We start from the raw sequence: 20,736 nt of genomic DNA on the forward strand, positions 1-20,736 counted from the left end.
CTGGGTGAAATGGGAGATTACAATGAGTATAATCCATATATCATTCAGTATAATCTAGATTATACTAGCTACTATCTGAAATTTTTCCCCACAGTTATCAGTGAGTATAATCTGGGATTATACACGAAAAGAACAAGATGACACTGGATATCATCCTAGATTACACTCAGTGATATCTGTGGTGAAAAAAAATTCAGATAGTATTTAAAACCATATTTGACTATCTTAGTATTTAAAATACATAATAGAAATGATAATGCCAAGTGCGCAGCGTTAGAAAAAAAATTCCGGAGATATCACTGGGTATAATCCAAGATTATACTGAGTATAATCCAAATTATACTGGATACTATCTCGGATTATATCCAGTGTAATCTTACGGGGTATAATCAGAGATATTGCTGGGTGAAATGGAAGATTACAATGAGTATAATCCAGATATCACTCAGTATAATCTGGGATGATAACCAGTGTAATCTTGTTCTTTTCGAGTACGCTCCGTGCAATAAATAATTAAGAGGAATTTTTCAAAATTATTTAACACTTGAGCGGGGAAAATTTATAAGTGATTAACGAGGTCTTAAGTTTATAAATAATAACTATATATAAATATATAAATATATAATAATAATAAATAAAATTATTAATTATAATAATAACAATGCAGATGCAGAACAAGAAATCTTAATTAAGGAACTTGTACTCTATATAAAATAATTAAGTAATTGTTTTTTATATGCGACATAGAATATTATTAAAAAAAAAAAAATTAAAAATCGATATAATATAATAATTAAATAAAATGGTAAATATTAATCGTATGCATTAGTTTATAAGCGTGCGTTTAAATTTATTATTATGTAAACAAATATTAATTCAATAGGTTATCAAGATTTTAAATAACTTAGTGTTATTGTTTTATGTACAATAGTTATTCATAAAGTTTATTATTATTATTAATTATTATTATTATTATTATTATTATTATTATTATTATTATTATTATTATTAATGATGATAATTATGCTAATACAGCAATGATTTGGACATGGATTTTTAAATAATCATTTCGTTTATTAATTTTCGGACCTTTTTACATTTTCAGAATACATCTGGAAGATTTTTTTTTTCATCAAGAAGGTAATAACTTTTTTTTTTATTTTTTAAAAAAATAAGGTCATTATTTAAGAAATATTTTTTTTTCAATTTTTAGTAAAATTTTTAATTTAAATTTTGTTTTAGTTGAAAAAAAAATTTTTTTTAAGGTTAGAATCGACTTAAAAAATAATTATTCAAATTTTTATTGCATAAAATTGTTTTATATAAGGTTAATTTATCAGAAATTATTAAAAAAAAGAGATTTTTGTTTGACAAAATGGCGGCTGCAATTCTCGCGTCTTAAAATGGCGGCTTGTAATGCCAAGCGCGGCAAATTTAAAAATGATTTTCAGAGAAGATTTTGAAACGAATGGAATTATCGATTCAAATTTTTTTTTAGGAAAAAAAATTATATTTAATCACTTGTTTGTTGCAATCGAATTAAAAAATAATTATTCAAGTTTTTATTGCATAAATTTGTTTTATAAACGGCTAATTTATTAGAAATCATTAAAAAAAGCGGTTTTCAACAGTATTCGACAAAATGGCGGCGATAATTCCTGCGTCATAAAATGGCGGGTTGTAATACCAAAGCGCGGCAAATTTAAAAATGACTCAGAGAATATATTTAAATAAGTGACTAAGGAGATCCACGGAAAGTTAAATTTTAAAACTTCCGGAAAATTTGTAAATTCAATCTACGGAATAATTAATAAAAAAATGAAAAAAACAGTAGGTTTTCCGGATACTTAATAAAATAATTAGGTTTGAAAATTGTAATTTTTACATATAAAATGTAGATTCCACCAGCCGTGTATTTGGTTAAGAATTTAATGCAATTATCGATTGAAAAAAAATTTTATTTTCATTGAATTTGATTGAAAAAATAATGAGCTTTCGATTAAAACAATAAAAAAAGTAGCTTTCCGAACGTATAACGGAGATATTTCATATTTTTTATGAAAAATCACTCGGAACTTGCGTTCTTTAAAGTCTTGTATTTGACTTGGCAACACCGCTTGCGCAGTTACCCATGCGCATAAGTAACCGCGGTTTTTTAAATGCTAGAAGATCTTAGTAATTTTAGTTAGACAGTAAACATAAATAAATTTGAAGGTTAGGGAACTTTTGCGGTGTTGTCAAGTGTATACCGGTAATTCAGAGTGCTAGATTTTTTATTTGTCAATTAAATGTTAATAATTATTTAATGAGTAAATTTTTCGGGAATTTCCTCAAAAATGTTATCAATTAATTTAAAAATTAATTTTAAGATAACAAAAGTATTTCTACGTATTATTTTTTTATAGACATTCTTTACACTAGGAGGGTACTTAGATCTCCTTATTAACAAAATATCTTAAATTAGGTGTTTTTTCTTCAAATATTTCTTAAAAAAATGATTAAAAAATTTTTTTTTTATTTTTAAAATTGATACGAATTTTTTTTTAAAATAATTAAATTTTGTTTAACTTCCCGCTAAGAAAATCGAAGATTTTCAAAAATCGCGAAGTTTCTGTTTTCACCCCGTTTTGCAAAAATCGAGTTTTCATCAGATCTCGACGTTTGAAGGTCACAGGAAGCTTCCCTGACTATCCCCGCGAGGTTGTCACTATGTCTGTATGTGTGTGTGTGTGTGTATGTGTGACTATGTGACTCGCTTATACTTTTGAACGACTGAACCGATCGGAACGTACTAAACGGCGTTCTAAAGAGTTCCGTCAAACTTAGATTTCCTGAGAATTTGAAACGATTCGGACCGATAGATTTTGAGAAATTTTGAAAAATCTCAAAAAAAATAAGAAAAAAATCATTTTTGAAAGTGGTTTTTTTGGAATATCTTTTAAACGGCTCTATCGATCAACTTCAAAAACTAATCCGCCCTTAAGCTTGAAAAACCACGCCGATCGTCGCTAATCCGGTCAAAATCGGTTGATTCGTTCGAGAGATATCGTGAACGAAAGAAAACCGAAAAAGTTTTTTTTTGACATAACTTCGTCATTTCTTCTCGGATCGTTTTTGATGATAAAGAATAATTTCAGAGCTTAAAAAACCGCGTCGATCGCCGCCAAAAACGTGGAAATCGGTTGATTGGTTCGAGAGATATCCTCGATAAAATATTTGGAAACAAGTGTTTTTTTAACATAACTCCGACATTTTTTGGAATAACTTTTAAACGGTTGCACTGATCGATTTCAAAAACTCATCAGCTATTAGCATGAAATAATTACGTCAATCGCCTTCAAGCCGGTCAAAATTGGTCAATTCGTTCAAGAAATATCATGAACGAAAGAAAACCAAAAAAAGTGTTTTTTTGGAATTACTCCAAATTTCCTAGTTTTATCAATTCAAACTTGAAGATTCTTCATGAAACTAAAAGAATTGCGTCAAATACTGCCAACCGCGTGAAAATCGGTTGATTCATTTAAAAGTTAGTGCGGTTTGAAAATTTAAAAAATATTGTTCTATGATACTTCTATCAGACTTTTGAGCTCGAAGAGCTCAAAATAACACATAAATTGTATTTTTGAGCTCGTAGAGCTCAAAAACGTCATTAGTGCAGTTTTATGCACCTAGGTATGGAATTAGCGGGAAGTTGCACAGATGGCTTTCAGGGTCTACCGTTTTACTAATTTTTTACACGCTTTATATTAGCTTCACTTGTATGTCAGTTTGTCAGTATGTCAGTAACTCTCCGTGGGTAATCTGCGCGCCTGCGGCCTTCCTTGGTTCTGGTAGCCGTTTCTCAGGCTTGCTCTCCGAAATCGAACTCTGATTCCCCGTATTTATAATATTTATAAATAATTATTTTTTATTAGCTTCACTTGTATGTCAGTATGTCAGTATGTCAGTATGTAACTCTCCGTGGGTAATTTGCGCGCCTGAATATTTTTGATAATCAACAAATAATAGTTTAAAAAAACTAAAAAATCACGCTTTTATAAATAAACCAAACTAAAAAGTGAAAAATAAATAATAGTTTAAAAAAACTAAAAACACGCTTTTTATAGAAAACCAAACTAAAAAATAGAAAATAAATTTAAATTAAGAATAGTGTTAAAAATTTCAATAAATATAAATTAATAATAGTGTAAATAAAAAATGTATTTTATTTTAAAAAGCGTGGGGTGCTTTTAAGATATTATCAAAATGATAATCACTCTACTCATATCTGTCAATAAAATATTTATAACTATTGACACCATGCACCTCACGCTTTTTTTAAAATAAAATACATTTTTTTTATTTACACTATTATTAATTTATATTTATTGAAATTTTTAACACTATTCTTAATTTAAATTTATTTTCTATTTTTTAGTTTGGTTTTCTATAAAAAGCGTGTTTTTAGTTTTTTTAAACTATTATTTATTAATAATTTCTTTAATTTTAATTTTCATAAAAACATTTTCGTTTTAATTTTTTAATAAGAAAATATTAGACTTTATTATTATTATTATTAATTTCATTATAATTTTTTTAAATTTTTATTTCTGTTATTTTTTTATTGTTATTATTGTAGTTATAATTATAATTATTATTATTATTATTATTATTATTATTAAAATAAAAAAAATCTATTTTATCGATACAAAACTTACCACTCATCCCAGAAGATGTCGCAGCCTGCTCCAAAAGTTGCATAATAAAGTAAACCATCAAACATCAGCTGATTCAGATCATCAATTTCAAGTACCTGGCTGAGAAAGTCTCACCTTTTATTTCGGTACACTAACGTGTAAATATAAATATTGTAATTAAATAAAAAAACTAAGTATAATTGATAAAGAAGAAAAGTGTAATTTGTGACAATGATTGATCACTCGGTTCTTGTAATCTGTGCCCTGGTCGCTAACACTATTTGGCTGTTTACCATGGATTTTGATCACGGTCGTCGAGATAACTTTGGTCCATATCCTCGTGGAGGACCACATAAAAAACCTAAGGTAATTTTTCTTATTTATTTATTCAATATTAATTATTTGTTTTGTAAGCAAAGTGTCAGTAAAAATTTTTGACTTATTTTGACATAATTAAGTATTTTTTTTTTATTAAAAAAAAAAAAATATTTTTACGATCAATAATTTTTTTTGTAACGAAAATAAAAATTTTTTATAGATTCTTTTAGAGAAATAATTTTTTTTTTTAATTTTAAAAAATTGTAAAATTAAAGTTTGGATTTTTTTGAGGTTAGAATGCAGTATTGTAATTATTATTTGTTTTTGTTGCAGGATTCAATCTTAGCTGGAAACCACTTGAGATATTTCTCATCGAGAGAATGAAAATTTTTATAAAAATAATAATCAATAATAAAAACGAAGAAAATTCAAGTAATTTAATATAATATTAATTAGATTTGGTGACAATTATTAATTGTATGTCGCAATAAAAATTAAATTTAATAAATTTAATTTTGTTGATTTTATTTTAATTCAATATTATTCCAGGTTTGTTTATATTTTTAATTAATTAGTTAAAAAAAAAAAAAAGAGCACGAATTAATGGGCCTATAATATAAATAGACGATTAACATGGAATGAATGTGCATTATAACTCAGAATATTATTAATAATAATAATAATCTATATTATTGAGAGAATAAAAAAAATTTTGCCTTCAAGATATTCATATGATAAAATTGGTTTTTTTTTTTTAAGTAAAATTTAGTGTCATTGCAAAGGTCTTGACTTGAATTTGTGCCTTTTCAAGGTTTTATATCATTCTTACTGATAGTTAATTTATGATGATAAGTATTTGGGTTGCATTAAAAAATGCTCTATCTCTAGATACATAACTAAGCAATGACCTTGTATCTTGAGAACTATTGACATTTTTAAAGATATAAGCTCACCCCGACATTATACTCATCGAGACCTTTCATATGAGTACCCACATCATTTTTTCATATATTTTATATATTTATATATTTCATAAATATCATATAAATAAAATATATAAAAAATGCCATGTGGGTACTCAAATGAAAGGTCTCGATGAGTGTAACTTCGAAATGAGTTTACATTTCAAAAAATATCAATACTTAAGAAATTACATTGTACCTTGACAACTAATGAAATTTTTAAAGATATAAGCTCATCCCGACATTATACTCATCAAGACCTTTCATATGAGTACCCACATCATTTTTTCATATATTTTATATATTTATATATTTCATAAATATCATATAAATAAAATATATAAAAAATGCCATGTGGGTACTCAAATGAAAGGTCTCGATGAGTGTAACTTCGAAATGAGTTTACATTTCAAAAAATGTCAATACTTAAGAAATTACATTGTACCTTGACAGCTAATGACATTTTTAAAGATATAAGCTCATCCCGACATTATACATATCAAGACCTTTCATATGAGTACCCACATCATTTTTTCATATATTTTATATATTTAAATATTTCATAAATATCATATATATAAAATATATAAAAAATGCCATGTGGGTACTTAAATGAAAGTTCTCGATGAGTGTAACTTCGAAATGAGTTTATATTTCAAAAAATGTCAATACTTAAGAAATTACATTGTACCTTGACAACTAATGACATTTTTAAAGATATAAGCTCATCCCGACATTATACTCATCAAGACCTTTCATATGAGTACCCACATTAATTTTTCATATATTTATATATTTATATATATTATATATATATATGTATATATGAAATATATAAATCAAAAATGCATGTGGGTACTCAAATGAAAGCTCTCGATAAGTGTAACATCGGGATGAGCTTATATCTTTAAAAATGTCAATAGTTTTGATATATTTTACATATATACATGTATATAATATATATTTTAAAGATATAAGCTCATCCTGATGTTACACTCATCAAGAGCTTTCATTTGAGTACCCACATGCATTTTTGATATATTTTTCATATATACATATATATAATATATATATAAATATACAAAATATATGAAAAATTGATGTGGGTACTCAAATGAAAGGCCTCGATGAGTGTAACGTCGGGATAAGCTTATATCTTTAAAAATGTCAATATTTTACAAGATACAAGGTAATTTCTTAATTATGTATCTTCACAGAAAGAAAAATTTCCAGACTGGAGAACAAAATTCATAGCTCATGAAAATTTTCGGGTGCTTGAAGAAAGACCGAAGTTGTGTTGGCCGAAGTAAAAATTTTTCTAAAATTCTATTCTTGGTGAAAGTCATTTTTTCTTAATTCAAATTAGCATAAATACTTGATACAATAAATTTTTATATTTGATCAAGATTTTTAGATACTTTAGGGAAGCAGTGCCACCTACTTCAGCTGAGAAAACAATTTTCTCACCTTGAGAAAATTTTTCTCTTGGATATTTGATACGCATTTTATATTATTTTAGCGTGCAATTATACATATTGAATGAAAAAAAATGATGAAATATTATTTGATCTTCCCATTTGACATATTAATCAATAAAAATATTAATGAAAATTAACTTGTATATTTATATTTAATTTTTTGGAGCAAGAGAGAAATTTTCTCAAGACAAAAAAATTAACTTCTATCAAGAACTAAATTTTTTGGAGCAAGAGGATGAATTTTCTCGAAACAACAAGATTTTCTTGACTTAAATAAATTTTCTTGGATCAAGATACGTATTTCTTAAAGCAAGAGAATTAATTTTTGGAATAAGTGAAATTTCTTGTCAAAAAAAAATTTTTTTTTCGCTCAACAAAAATATTTTCTTGGCTCAAGTGAATTTTTTTCTCTGTGTATGAATATAAGTCATTTTATAGGATAAGGGCTAGGTAACTTTAATAAAGTATAATAATAATAAAAAGACAATTAGACTTTCAGAGTATATTTAATCTTTTTACAAATGTCACTGTAATTTGTTCTAGAGCGCGGACAATAGCGGGCCGACCACAGCGTTATTAATATAACTTTTATTTTATTTGTTTTTTATTATTTTATTTTATAATGTCTTATGATAGCATGTATAATGTGTGCAATCGTATGTGCAATACTGTTTTATAATTTAAAGTGTGATTTGTTATTTTTTATTTTTATTAGTCAAAATGCAGTTAATATATTACACGTGCGTGTTGCCGAAAGCCGAATTAACACTCGATAAACGCCGTGGTTCCTTCAATTTCAATTATTTCCGTAAATGCATGACATTAATAATAATAATCATAATCAATAATAATAATTTACAGTTAAATAATCACAAGAGCGCTAAGCTCCCGCAAATCTAACCGACTCCTTAACCTCACTTTTATATTTATATTTTATTTATATTTATATATATTTATAATCGGAATAAAAATTTTATTGTACAATTAACGGGACAAATTTAAATTCCATTGATAACAACCAGGATTACAATTTAATATTATTATTTTTAAATCTTAACTCGCATTTATCTCCAGGCTTTAAGATATTCATTAACGAGTTAATTATTAATTAATTAATAGTAAAATTGCATGGTAAAATTTATTTTTTTTAATTTAATTAAACTAATTTAAAGAATTTAATTAAATAAAAACTTCATCTTTAGAATGTTAATTCTAACGCTAGTGACGTCATTGATAATAACGCCATCTTACAGAGAAATTTAGAAATATTTATGATGGCGTAGTTAGTTTGAAGGAAAAAGATTAATTTTAAGGAGATCCAAGTACACTTCTAGTGTAAAGAATATCTATAAAAAAATAATACGTAGAAATAATTTTGCTATCTTAAAATTAATTTTTAAATTAATTAATAACATTTTTGAGGAAATTCCCGAAAAATTTACTCATTAAATAATTATTTACATTTAATTGACAAATAAAAAATCAAGCACTCTGAATTACCGGTATACACTTGACAACACCGCAAAAGTTCCCTAACCTTTAAATTTATTTATTTTTACTGTCTACCTAAAATTACTAAGATCTTCTAGCATTTAAAAAACCGCGGTTACTTATGCGCATGGGTAACTGCGCAAGCGGTGTTGCCAAGTCAAATACAAGACTTTAAAGAACGCAAGTTCCGAGTGATTTTTCATAAAAAATATAAAATATCTCCGTTATCCGTTCGGAAATCTACTTTTATTGTTTTAATCGAAAGCTTACTATTTTTTCAATCAAATTTAATGAAAATAAAATTTTTTTTCAATCGTTAATTGCATTTAATTCTTAACCAAATACACGGCTGGTGGAATCTCCATTTTACATGTAAAAATTACAATTTTCAAACCTAATTATTTGATTAAATATCCCGGAAACCTATTGTTTTTTAATTTTTTTTTTTTAATTATTATGTAGATTGAATTTACAAATTTTCAGGAAGTATTAAAAATTTGATTTCGCGTGGATCTCCTTAGTCACTTTTTTAAACATATTTTCTACAAGTCATTTTTAAATTTGCCGCGCTTGATATTACAACCCGCCATTTTGTAACGCGGAAATTGCAAATTTTATGCAATAAAAACTTAAATAATTCTTTTTTAGGTCAATTTTAACAAGTGATAAAATGAAATTTTTTTTTCTAAAAAATGATTTAAATTTATAATTCCACTAGTTTTAAAAATTTGCCTACTTTGCGTGGATCTCCTTGTCACTTCTTAAAATATCTTCTCTAAAAGTCATTTTAAAATTTTCCGCGCTTAGTATTACAACCCGCCATTTTATGACACCGGAATCACAGCCGCCATTTTGTCAAATACTGTTGACAATCTCTTTTTTTAATGATTTCTAATGAATTAGCCTATTATAAAACAATTTTTTGCAATAAAAACCTGAATAATTATTTTTCAAGTCAATTTTAACCATTAAAATTTTTTTTTTTCCACTAAAGCAAAATTTAAATTGAAAATTCTACTAAATTTGACTACTTCGTGTGGATCTCCTCAAAATAACTATATAATAAACAAGAATTACTTGTATATCCTAGATAATAGTTATTTTTTAGGTTAAATGCTCATTTAACTATTATTTAAGATGGCGCCGTGTGTACAGAAAATACAAGTGTATACCTTAATTTTCATTGGCTCTCAACCTTTTAAAAAATCTAATGACGTCACAACTATCGTTTTTTCTACTCGGAAAAATTATCTAGTTTTTTTTTTTATAAAAAAATCCAATTTTTTTTTTTTTTAATTTTTTCTATAATTTAAACATAAATTTTTAGTGACATTAATTTAATGCAAGTTATCTATTAATTAATCATTTAATTAACATATTAATAACCTCGTTAAGAGAATACCTATTGATATGGAACACAGTGATGAAAAATTGATGATATTAATATATATATAAACCTATATATATATTACTTCAAAAATTCCACGATAATAAATTTACAATCATTCACTTATTAATAATATATTTTTTAATTAATAATTAATTATTTGGTTCGTGTGATAACTAGCTGTGTTATTTATAATGAGATGAAAAATATTAATAACATTTAACATTCAGTCGAAACGATATATTTGATATATTTATTTATATATTTATATATTTATATTTTTTTTTTAAGATTTTTTAAATAATTCAATTCCCTACCGTTCGATGTTTCGATACACGCGGGACATATAATAAAAAGTGATGATATTAATAAAAAAAAAAAAAAACAATATTAATAATATGTGAACGTGAAAGATTTAATATTAATTAAATAATCATTCATATCTCGACAATTCCGCATTTTATTATTTAAAATGTAAGATATTAATATTATTTGTGTCAGGTGTGCGTGTTTCAATTATGATATTAATAGCTTAAATTAACGCCGGTTAATATATTATTATATTTATATATTAATAAACTCAAGACACTTACACTAACGCGCCAAGCAATGTATTGTCAACAATTGTGGTTATTAATTTAATTATTAATATTAATAATAATTCTTCTATTGGTCAACAGTCTGTCGTTCCTAGAAAATTTAACTCCCGCCATCTACCGGGATTCTCTCACGTTCAAAATAATAGGAAGTTCCCTTTCTCGCTTGGGAAGTATTCATCATATTTATTTACTATGTATATATATTAGTATATTAGATATTATTTATAGTTGTATAGAATATATATTACATGTTTAAGGATTGTGATACGTGTAGTGTTAATAATATTATTTAAGAGTAATTATCACAGAATATACGAGATATTTTTTTTTTTCATTAAGCTTAAGAGAAGCGAAGACAAAAATAATTAAATGTCGGCTACTGCCTTAGATATATTAATTACAATTTTTTTTTTAAGTATTTTATTGCACTCGGAAATTTATTTATATTTGTATAAATATTTCATGCAGTTTAATAAAGAAAATATTAGACTGGAACAACTGACGCGCATGCGCGTCGTCAGTTCTATCTGCGCGCGCGCAGTTCTTGGTTCCTAATTTTTTTAATTAATTTATCAAATAATAATTATTAAATAAATAGTAATAATTTATTAAATAATTTTTTTAAATAAATAGTTTATTCAGTTTTAAAGAATAAAGAAAAAATTAGACAGGAACGACTGAAGCGCATGCGCGTGGTCAGTTCCATTAGCGCGCGCGCAGTTCTTGATTTCTAATTTTTTAAATGAGTTGATTAAATAATTTTATTTAAATAAATAGTTCATGTAGTTTTGAAGAACAAGGAAAAAAATTAAATGGAACTACTGACGCGCATGCGCGTGGTCAGTTCCATCTGCGCGCGCGCGGTTCTTGGTATGTAATTTTTGAAATTAAATTATTAATATTATTTTTTGAACTAAAAGGAGATAAAATGCATGAAATTTTCTTATTTTAAATATATAGAATGATTATTAAGAATGAAGGCATAAATTTTTATTAATTTTCGAATGCATTTGTTCCACGCTTGCGCGGTAATCGCTTGTTCACACAGATTAAAGGTTAAGTATTTAGGCTGCAGAGAAAATAGTTTTTAATCGCGAGATTGCGTTTGTATCGAAACATCGTTTCCTATTAAAATAATAATAATAATAATAATAATAATAATAATAACAAAAATAAAAATAAAAAATTATTAATAACAAAAATTAAAAAAAAAATTTTTTAAAAATGATAATAATAATATTAAAAATGACTTTTTAATAAAAAAAAAAAAATAAAAAAAAAATAAAAATTTTTTTTTAATAAAAAAAAAAAATTTTTTTTTAGTTAAAAAAAAAATAATAATAAAAAAAAAAATTCATTTTGCTGTTCTAATCAGCATCGTTAAGCTTGGCGAGACAAATCTAGACGTTAACTACATTGTAGAAACTTAATCGCTTAGTCTTGGATTTAATATAGTTAATGATACAATTAATAACTATAAACTATTCTCATTAATATCGATCGTATAAGGTTATTATTATTATTATTCTTATTATTCAATTCAGGAATCATATCTGATCAGTACTCGGTACGTTTTTAGGTTAAGATTTAACAATGCCTATTAATATCTATGGCACGTCTGAATGACGTTCGGACGCGCCTTATTTGGTCGTGCGCAAATGCGTTATTTATTAGAAAAATTAATCCATATCGCATTTATATCTACAGCCGAATACCGTTCCATTATTTATTTTTTTTTAAATAAATCAATAAATAATTATATTAATTAACCGAACGATAAAACTTTGTTTTAATTCGCCGTCGAATTTATTGCGTAGTCTTTTAGGTTAACTTTGTTATTTTTAATGTTATTATAATCGATTATTATTATTTGTGATCGCCATAAGTGTGTTGAGACGCCATTTTGTTGATTGTGCGATCTTTTCAGTTCTGCGAAGACTATATATAGTCTTCAGTAGCTTTTTTATAACCTTCTGGCTTAGGAGCTCTTTCAAAGCCCCGAGCCGCGTTTTATACTTGTAGGTATCTATTTTGAGGTGGTAATTCAGGTGGGGTTAGGTTGCTGGTTCTCCTGGCGGATGTCGCTCTTTAGTTTCACGAATTCTTTAGCGACCTCGTCGTTGTTTCGCTGGGATAGGATGCGCAAAATCGTCCATCCGGTTTCGTCCATCTGGATTCGCTTTCCGAGAGATAGGACGTAAGGACGTGACGCTTCCTCGGCGATGTCCTTTAGTTGGATTACAGCGACACCTACTAGACTATCCGGTCGCGCAAAACAGTAGTCTTTTACGCACACATGCAGCTCTAGGTAGTCCAGCAGTTGTTGATCGTTTCCAATCATGCTGAAATTTTTTATTTATAAAATTATTATTCAATATTTTGTTATAAATTATTTTTTCATTTTCAATATAACAAATATTTAATATTTAAAAAAAAATTCAATTTTTACCAAAAAAATCACATTGACACTATTTAATGGAATATTTTAGATATTTTTTGTGATAAATTGATTCAGTTGGTGATAAAGACCACATTACACCCAAAAAGAACCAAAATTTATGGGTAAACAAGATGGCGGCCTAAATCTAGCATGAAATGGCGGCAGTAAAAACCCGCAAAATTTAAATTTTAAAAGTAGCGGGATTAAGGTAAAAGCCCCAATTATTGACACTATAAGAGACAAAGTTATGATTTCATTTTTTTTAAGCAATATCAATATTGAATTTCATTTGTAGTAATGTCTCAAGTAATGTTTTTACTGATCAATTTCTTTTTTTAAAATGATAGTCACTGATATTTACTAATTAATTTTAAATAATTAAATAGATTATCCGGATACACCAATTATTGACCGGTTAAAAAACTGATTGATCTAATTATTGACATACCTTAGCCCCAATTATTGACACCTATACTGCGAATGCGTCGAATCATCTGCTTATTCTTATTTATCGAAACTTATTATTAAGTAATCAATATTATTAAAGTTTATTAATAATAATTTCCATAAATGATTAATTACTTTTAAAAATGTAAAAATTAATTTAAAAATAATTTATTGAATCAGAAGAGTTCAAGCTCTTACAGTAAATTTTTTAGGTTAAAGTAAAAAAAAGGCGTGATAGCGCTGTCGACTGGCTGTCAATATGAGATTCAACTTAAAAATTATCAACTAGTTATTGATACCCATTATTTAAATATTATAAAGGAAACAATAAATTTCGATTATTCAATTTATAAATTTTTCATATATTGTTAAAAAAAAAAAAAAAGATCATATAATTAGATGTAGAAATTAATTTAAACAGCATTTAAAAAAAATGCTTTTCTAATCAAAGTTGTTAAGAAAATAGACGTTCCTAAGCTGGTTTGATGAACTGGTGCTTTTATTTTTTTTTAATAATTAATATTTAATATTTTGAACTGGCAGTAATTTTTTTCAATTTTTTAATTAATTAGAATTTAATAGAAATTTATATTATTTATTCTTATTACAGATAATTAAATATATTTAAAAATAATTTAGGGTGTCAATATTTAGACCCCTGTCAATAATTGAGGCTTTTACCTTATTACGAATATACAAAAAAATTTTAATTTTAATAGAGCTCACAAATTTTATAATAGCGAAGTGGTATTACTCTTTTTTGATGGCGCGGAGCGTACCGGGCTCGAGTCCCCACTGGGTAAACTTTTTTTTATTTATAATTTGTAACAAAAATTCTATTGCAAATTAAGAAAATTGATATTGATGCAAGTTTATTATTATTATTATTATTATTTACTTTTCAAGCTTAAAAAAATTATTTTTTAATTTGGCCCATATCATTTTTTAAAATTGATAAATAAAAAATTTTTATAATTAATTTAGTAAATTTTTAATAAAAAAAAAAATTATATACTTACAAATGGAAAGTTTCGTTAAACTTCGGCGACGTTCCGCTCTTAGATTTAGTCGCGTATTTCCGTTTCTTCTCCGCTAGATGGGGTCCTATTAAGTTAACCTCCACGTAAGGTTTGAAGGACTGCGGGTTCCACTTCAGATCGTTCGCTTGTGACACTGTTAAAAATGACCAACAATTAATCAACTATTCAAAAACAATGATGTAGATTACTAATAACTATCATGACTCTGCTTACCTTTCACGGTTATCTTCTGTTCCCCGGTGCCAGGATGAGTGAACAGGTCCACCTGGAGACTAAGTTCCCCTACCGCTCCGCCATCTAGTGTGTCTGGAAGACAAAAGAACCTCAAAATCCGCGCTTAATGCCAAGAAAGATGCGCTTGTCAGCTTATCAGTAAGTTACTCTACTTCTACATCTAGATCTTAACCTACAAGTCCTCAGACCTTGTTAAAAATTATCGAGTAAGCCCATGATTAATGATTGCTTCGGCAAAGCTTAGTAGAATTGCGGTGACAGCTTCAGCGGCGATGACTAATAATCGAGATGATTACAATATCACGTGACAAATGCAAAAAAGGCGTATAAAAAATTTTTTGTTGCCAAAATCACTTTGAAAATATATTTTGATATGAAAAATAAAAAAATTTGAAGTCTCAAAAAATTTATGTAACAAATTATATATTTGAATGGCTCTCTTAGAATTGAATCCTTTCTGGAATGAGAAGTTTAACTTGTTAGTTTTTTTTTATCTTAATTTACATATTTAAAAAGTTTTAAGACGTTTTACACCAATGAAGGTTCCAAAGACACCAGTACGATCTTATATTGCAAAAATATAAGCAAAAGAGAATTGGTACCCTAAAAATATTGCTAAAAAGCTAAGTATTAATGCCTGAAGAAAAACTAGGAACATTCACAATTGAAGATTATTAAAGGATTGCTTTACAAAAACTGGATTAGATTACCCTCCTTAAGAGGTTATTGTTAAGAAAAGAATGACTTTTTTTCTATATGTTTTTTTTTTAATTCAAATTATATGTTTGGGTGGTTCTAAGAATTAAAATTTGAATGATTTTTTATTATTAAACTACAAAAATTAATATCATATATTCAATATGGCTGTCAGGCTATCCTAAAGCGCGAAATTTCAAAAGTTGGAAATATATTTAATCATTTTTTAAAAGAGTGAATTTTTTCTTAATCTGAATCTTACAAAATACTTCCAAAAACAGTACATAGAAAAAAATTGGGTAATTTTTGAGAATTCCAAATAGACTCAAATAAAATTGAAAAAAATTTTACAATTTTATAAAAATTCAGAAAAAAATTTTTCGTTGCTCATTTTGCGTTTTATAGTTCAATTTTTTACCTTTATTAGGGTATTCATCAATGCAGCATTATTTTCATGTTTTATAATAAAAAACAATTTTCTTTATACGCCCTTTTGGCTTTAAGAAAAATTTTCCTAAAGCCAAAAGGGCGTACACCTTCCAGATGAGCCCTTTTGGCGTTAGTAACTCAAAAATTTTTCCTACTGATCGTGACGTTTTGGACGATTTTGAGCTGATTGGCAAAAAAAATTATTTTGTACGCCATTTTGGCACAAAGCCCTATCTTACTGTAGGAGTACGCTCTTTTGGCATTTGTCTCGCGATATATTACTCATGCTTTTGTTGATAATTTTGATTTTTTTAGATTTAGTCTTGTATTCTACGGCTTAATTGATTTAATATACCAAATAAATAAATTTTATGCACATCTCAAATAATATTCAGGATTAATTCAAGTTTTTTGGGTAATAATAGTGTAACTCAATTTTTTCAACAAGATGGCAGCCAAATGAGTGAATAAAATGGCGGCAATCTCAAGTTTAATGCACTAAAGAACTTGCATTAATTTTTTATCAAAGAAGAATATTCTAATTATTTTTTTAAACAATTTAATTTTTTCTAAATTGATTTTAAAAATATTTATATATTTCTATACTCTTGTATTTGCTATATTCAGATCACATATCACAAAACAGTTGAATTTAACCTAAAAAAAAAATATTGTCAAGTAATAAGGTAAAGTACCCAGTAGTTGAACAAGTTTCAAAGTAAAACGTATTTGACCCTACTTTTAGTATATAAAGATGTAATTATTAGTTCAACTTAGTGATTTTCATGAAAATATGAACAATTTTGGATTGAAGCGCAAAATAACAAAGATAATTTAATATTTATATTTTGACAACGTTTTTAAGATAGACCATCAAAGGAGTAGTAGTTGAACAATTAATACTGACAAGCTGCAGTAGTTGAACACTCCGGGAGCAGTAGTTGAACTAATAAAATATATGGCAATAGACACACCGAAAATTTTCAACGTTTTGTTGAAATATCTAAAGAATTACAACATATTGTTGATTATTATTGAAAATGATACTATGAATATTTAATATGTTCATTAAAAAATGAGAAATATTTGTATTTAATTTTTTAATTACATTTTTTATGAATGACAAAGCAAATTTTCAATTATAAATCAAAAAAACTCAATTCATAACGTTCAATAATTTTTAACTACACTAATTGTTAGCGATAAAACTTATTTAATTTGCAGTAATTAATACAAATCACAATGCTGATCACTAGTCTATAATTCTATTAGAGATTAGAGTGCTGTTAAAATTATACGGCCCCAGCTTGTTCAAGTTCTGGGTACCGCTTTTAAAATTTGGAGGTATAGTTAGACGCTAAAATTTAATATAAAAATTATTGTTTATGTCTTTGCAAAAAATATGTATTATTTAGAAAAGTCTATTTCATTGGGTGGTACAATTTTTTTTACTTAAAATGATGAGATACCGTTTTTTTACTGATTGTTCGGCTTACGGTTTAGTACCTTTTTCGTGAAAAAAGTAGCATCTATCGGCTATTCTCATGTCAACTTTTAAGTTAACAAAAATATAATTGTTTTGATTTATAATTAGAAAAATTTATGGAAATTAATTACTGTATCAATGAACAATTATAACATGCGCATATTACTCATACACGGAAAAAATTAAACTGTAATAAATAACAGTCGATTTATAATAAGTAATTATCAACTGCTAAAAATTACCATTTCAAACAGTAAAATCGTGATATTACTATTCACTTTATAATATTTACCATTTAAACATTACAATTTACTCTTTACATGGAAGAAAATACTATTTCAAACCGTAATATTCGCTATGTAAATGTCTAAAATGTTGAATTATAATAATTAAGAATTCAGACTTTGATATTTATCATTTCGTACCTAAAAAATGATCTGATGATATGTAAACAGTATAAAATAAAGTTAATAAATTTCTAATACAAGCAACGTCAATATTTACAAAGTAAAATGGTAAATTTTAAACGCAACGCTAAAAATCAAACTGTAATTATTGACTTGCTTGGACTGGTAAAATGTATATTTTAAAAGTATAATTTTTACTGTTTCAAATGTTAAATTCTCCCAGAGTGAGAGTCCCTTCTCTTTCATCTGAGTTCCCCTTCTCCTCATAATATGGACTATATATTTAAATGGCAATTTTTACTGTTTGAAACTGTAATTTTTTAAGATGAAAGAGTCGTTATTTACTATAGTGACAGCTACTAATCACTTATTTTGGATATTAAATTATAAATTGTAGCTTTTATACTTTCTACATTAAGTTCTGTAATATTTATATTATTGCCACTCCGATGTCCGCTTTACTGTTTGAAACTATGAAAATTAACCGGAATCCGAGTAAATATTACAGTTTACTTTTTTCCGTGTAATAAGTAATGATCAACTGCTAAAAATTACAATTTCAAACAGTAAAATCGTGATATTACTATTCACTTTATAATATTTACCATTTAAACATTACAATTTACTCTTTACATGGAAGAAAATACTATTTCAAACCGTAATATTCGCTATGTAAATGTCTAAAATGTTGAATTATAATAATTAAGAATTCAGACTTTGATATTTATCATTTCGTACCTAAAAAATGATGTTATGATATGTAAAAAGTATAAAATAAAGTTAGTAAATTTCTAATACAAGCAACGTCAATATTTACAAAATAAAATGGTAAATCTTAAACGCCACGCTAAAAATCAAACTGTAATTATTGACTTGCTTGGACTGGTAAAATGTATATTTTAAAAGTATAATTTTTACTGTTTCAAATGTTAAATTCTCCCAGAGTGAGAGTCCCTTCTCTTTCATCTGAGTTCCCCTTCTCCTCATAATATGGACTATATATTTAAATGGCAATTTTTACTGTTTGAAACTGTAATTTTTTAAGATGAAAGAGTCGTTATTTACTATAGTGACAGCTACTAATCACTTATTTTGGATATTAAATTATAAATTGTGGCTTTTATACTTTCTACATTAAGTTCTGTAATATTTATATTTTTGCCACTCCGATGTCCGCTTTACTGTTTGAAACTATAAAAATTAACCGGAATCCGAGTGAATATTACAGTTTACTTTTTTCCGAGTAATAAATATACGGATTTTGTATTACAACAATTCGAAAAGTCTGTTCAAGTACTGGTCCCATTTTTATAAGTGTTCAAGTACTGAGTACTTTACCTTATGCAACTTCTCTATTGCAATAAATTTAAATAAAAAAAAAAATTAGTAATAATAAAATCTAAAGTGTTTTTTAGAATTTGAGATGTGCAAAATGAAATACATAATTGAATATTAAATTAAAAGGTCTCAGAGTTGTCTGCAGATTGTTTCTCTGGTACCTTGTCGACTTTCCCGTCTAAGAGGCGGCGGTTTACTTTGACGAAGGGGCTCTTCTAACCCTTCCATCCCATCGTCATCACCATCGTCGCCTTTATCACTGCTCACGGAACGTTGACGTTGACGTAGGGTTGTTGCGTTGTTCAGGGGCACTGTTTATACGCGATAATTATTTACGCGTATATTCAACACATTTTTTATCGACCGCGGTTTCATTATTTATAATTGTAAGATTTTAAGATACTCGCTACATATATATCTAGATTTTATTTTAAAATATAGGGTGGTACTTACTCTGGTTGAGCTGAGTGGTGACGAAGGTCTTGATGAGAGTGTCCGTCGTCTGCGTGTACAGACTGAGGGCGTATCTCAGACTTTGGAGCTCTGCGGATTTCTCTAAAAAGTTTTTCTTCAGGCCGTTACCTCCCGCGTGGAAGTATTGCTTTATCGTGTCCAATGCGACGTCTAATACTGCGCATTGTTTCGGCGAAAGGTTCTTTTCTACTTCCTTGGATATGTCCTAGAAATTTATAATTTATTAGTTTTAATTGTTATATAAACAGTTTTGGATAATTTTTATAAAATTATATATGATTTGTAATTGATTATGAAAAATTATATCCAGTTTTTTTTTTAATTACATATAATTATATCAAATCAATTGTTTTCAGAGATAATTATGTAAAATTATATCCAATTTTCTACAAAATTAAAAAAAATTTATAAACATTGAAATAATTGTAAAAAATTTGTGTAATCATATACAATTCTATATAATTATACATAATTATATCGGACCAATAGAGAACTTGCATGTTCTTTGATTTAATTTTTTTAATAATGATAAAAAGTTAATAATAAGTAAATTTAATAATAATAGAAAGACAATTAGACTTTCAGAATATATTTAATCTTTTTACAAATGTCACTGTAATTTGTTCTAAAGCGCGGACAATAGCGGGCCGACCACAGCGTTATTAATATAACTTTTATTTTATTTGTTTTTTATTATTTTATTTTATAATGTCTTATGATAGCATGTATAATGTGTGCAATCGTATGTGCAATACTGTTTCATAATTTAAAGTGTGATTTGTTATTTTTTATTTTTATTAGTCAAAACGCAGTTAATATATTACACGTGCGTGT

At 26.6% G+C, this 20,736-nt stretch overlaps 1 protein-coding gene and 1 long non-coding RNA gene across 17 annotated transcripts in view; one reads left to right on the forward strand and one right to left on the reverse strand.

Moving 5' to 3' along the window:
- The first annotated feature begins 1,104 nt into the window (after positions 1–1,104).
- On the forward strand, positions 1,105–5,416 carry LOC123267511. 3 transcript variants are annotated; one of them, XR_006510054.1, is made up of 3 exons: positions 1,105–1,140; positions 4,710–5,042; positions 5,328–5,416. It is a non-coding gene; the product is annotated as an uncharacterized LOC123267511 (long non-coding RNA). The 3 variants fall into 3 exon arrangements; XR_006510056.1 differs by having other exon boundaries at positions 4,713–5,042; XR_006510055.1 differs by lacking the exon at positions 1,105–1,140 and adding an exon at positions 4,019–4,057.
- A 6,812-nt stretch (positions 5,417–12,228) lies between these two features.
- Positions 12,229–20,736, reverse strand: part of LOC123267470 — a 134,782-nt gene continuing 126,274 nt past the window's right edge. For 7 of the 14 annotated variants that reach the window (XM_044732102.1, XM_044732099.1, XM_044732100.1 and 4 more), the window contains 5 exons: positions 19,882–20,107; positions 19,590–19,739; positions 15,052–15,144; positions 14,818–14,971; positions 12,229–13,253 (listed from right to left, as the gene is read on the reverse strand). In XM_044732102.1, the coding sequence (XP_044588037.1) occupies positions 12,956–13,253; positions 14,818–14,971; positions 15,052–15,144; positions 19,590–19,739; positions 19,882–20,107 (921 nt within the window). In that variant the 3' untranslated portion in view covers positions 12,229–12,955. The remainder of the gene's footprint in view (positions 13,254–14,817; positions 14,972–15,051; positions 15,145–19,589; positions 19,740–19,881; positions 20,108–20,736) is intronic. The other 7 variants (XM_044732107.1, XM_044732109.1, XM_044732110.1 and 4 more) reach the window with 2 other exon arrangements.

This window comes from Cotesia glomerata, linkage group LG6, assembly GCF_020080835.1.
Source record: "Cotesia glomerata isolate CgM1 linkage group LG6, MPM_Cglom_v2.3, whole genome shotgun sequence".
Taxonomy (NCBI): domain Eukaryota; kingdom Metazoa; phylum Arthropoda; class Insecta; order Hymenoptera; family Braconidae; genus Cotesia; species Cotesia glomerata.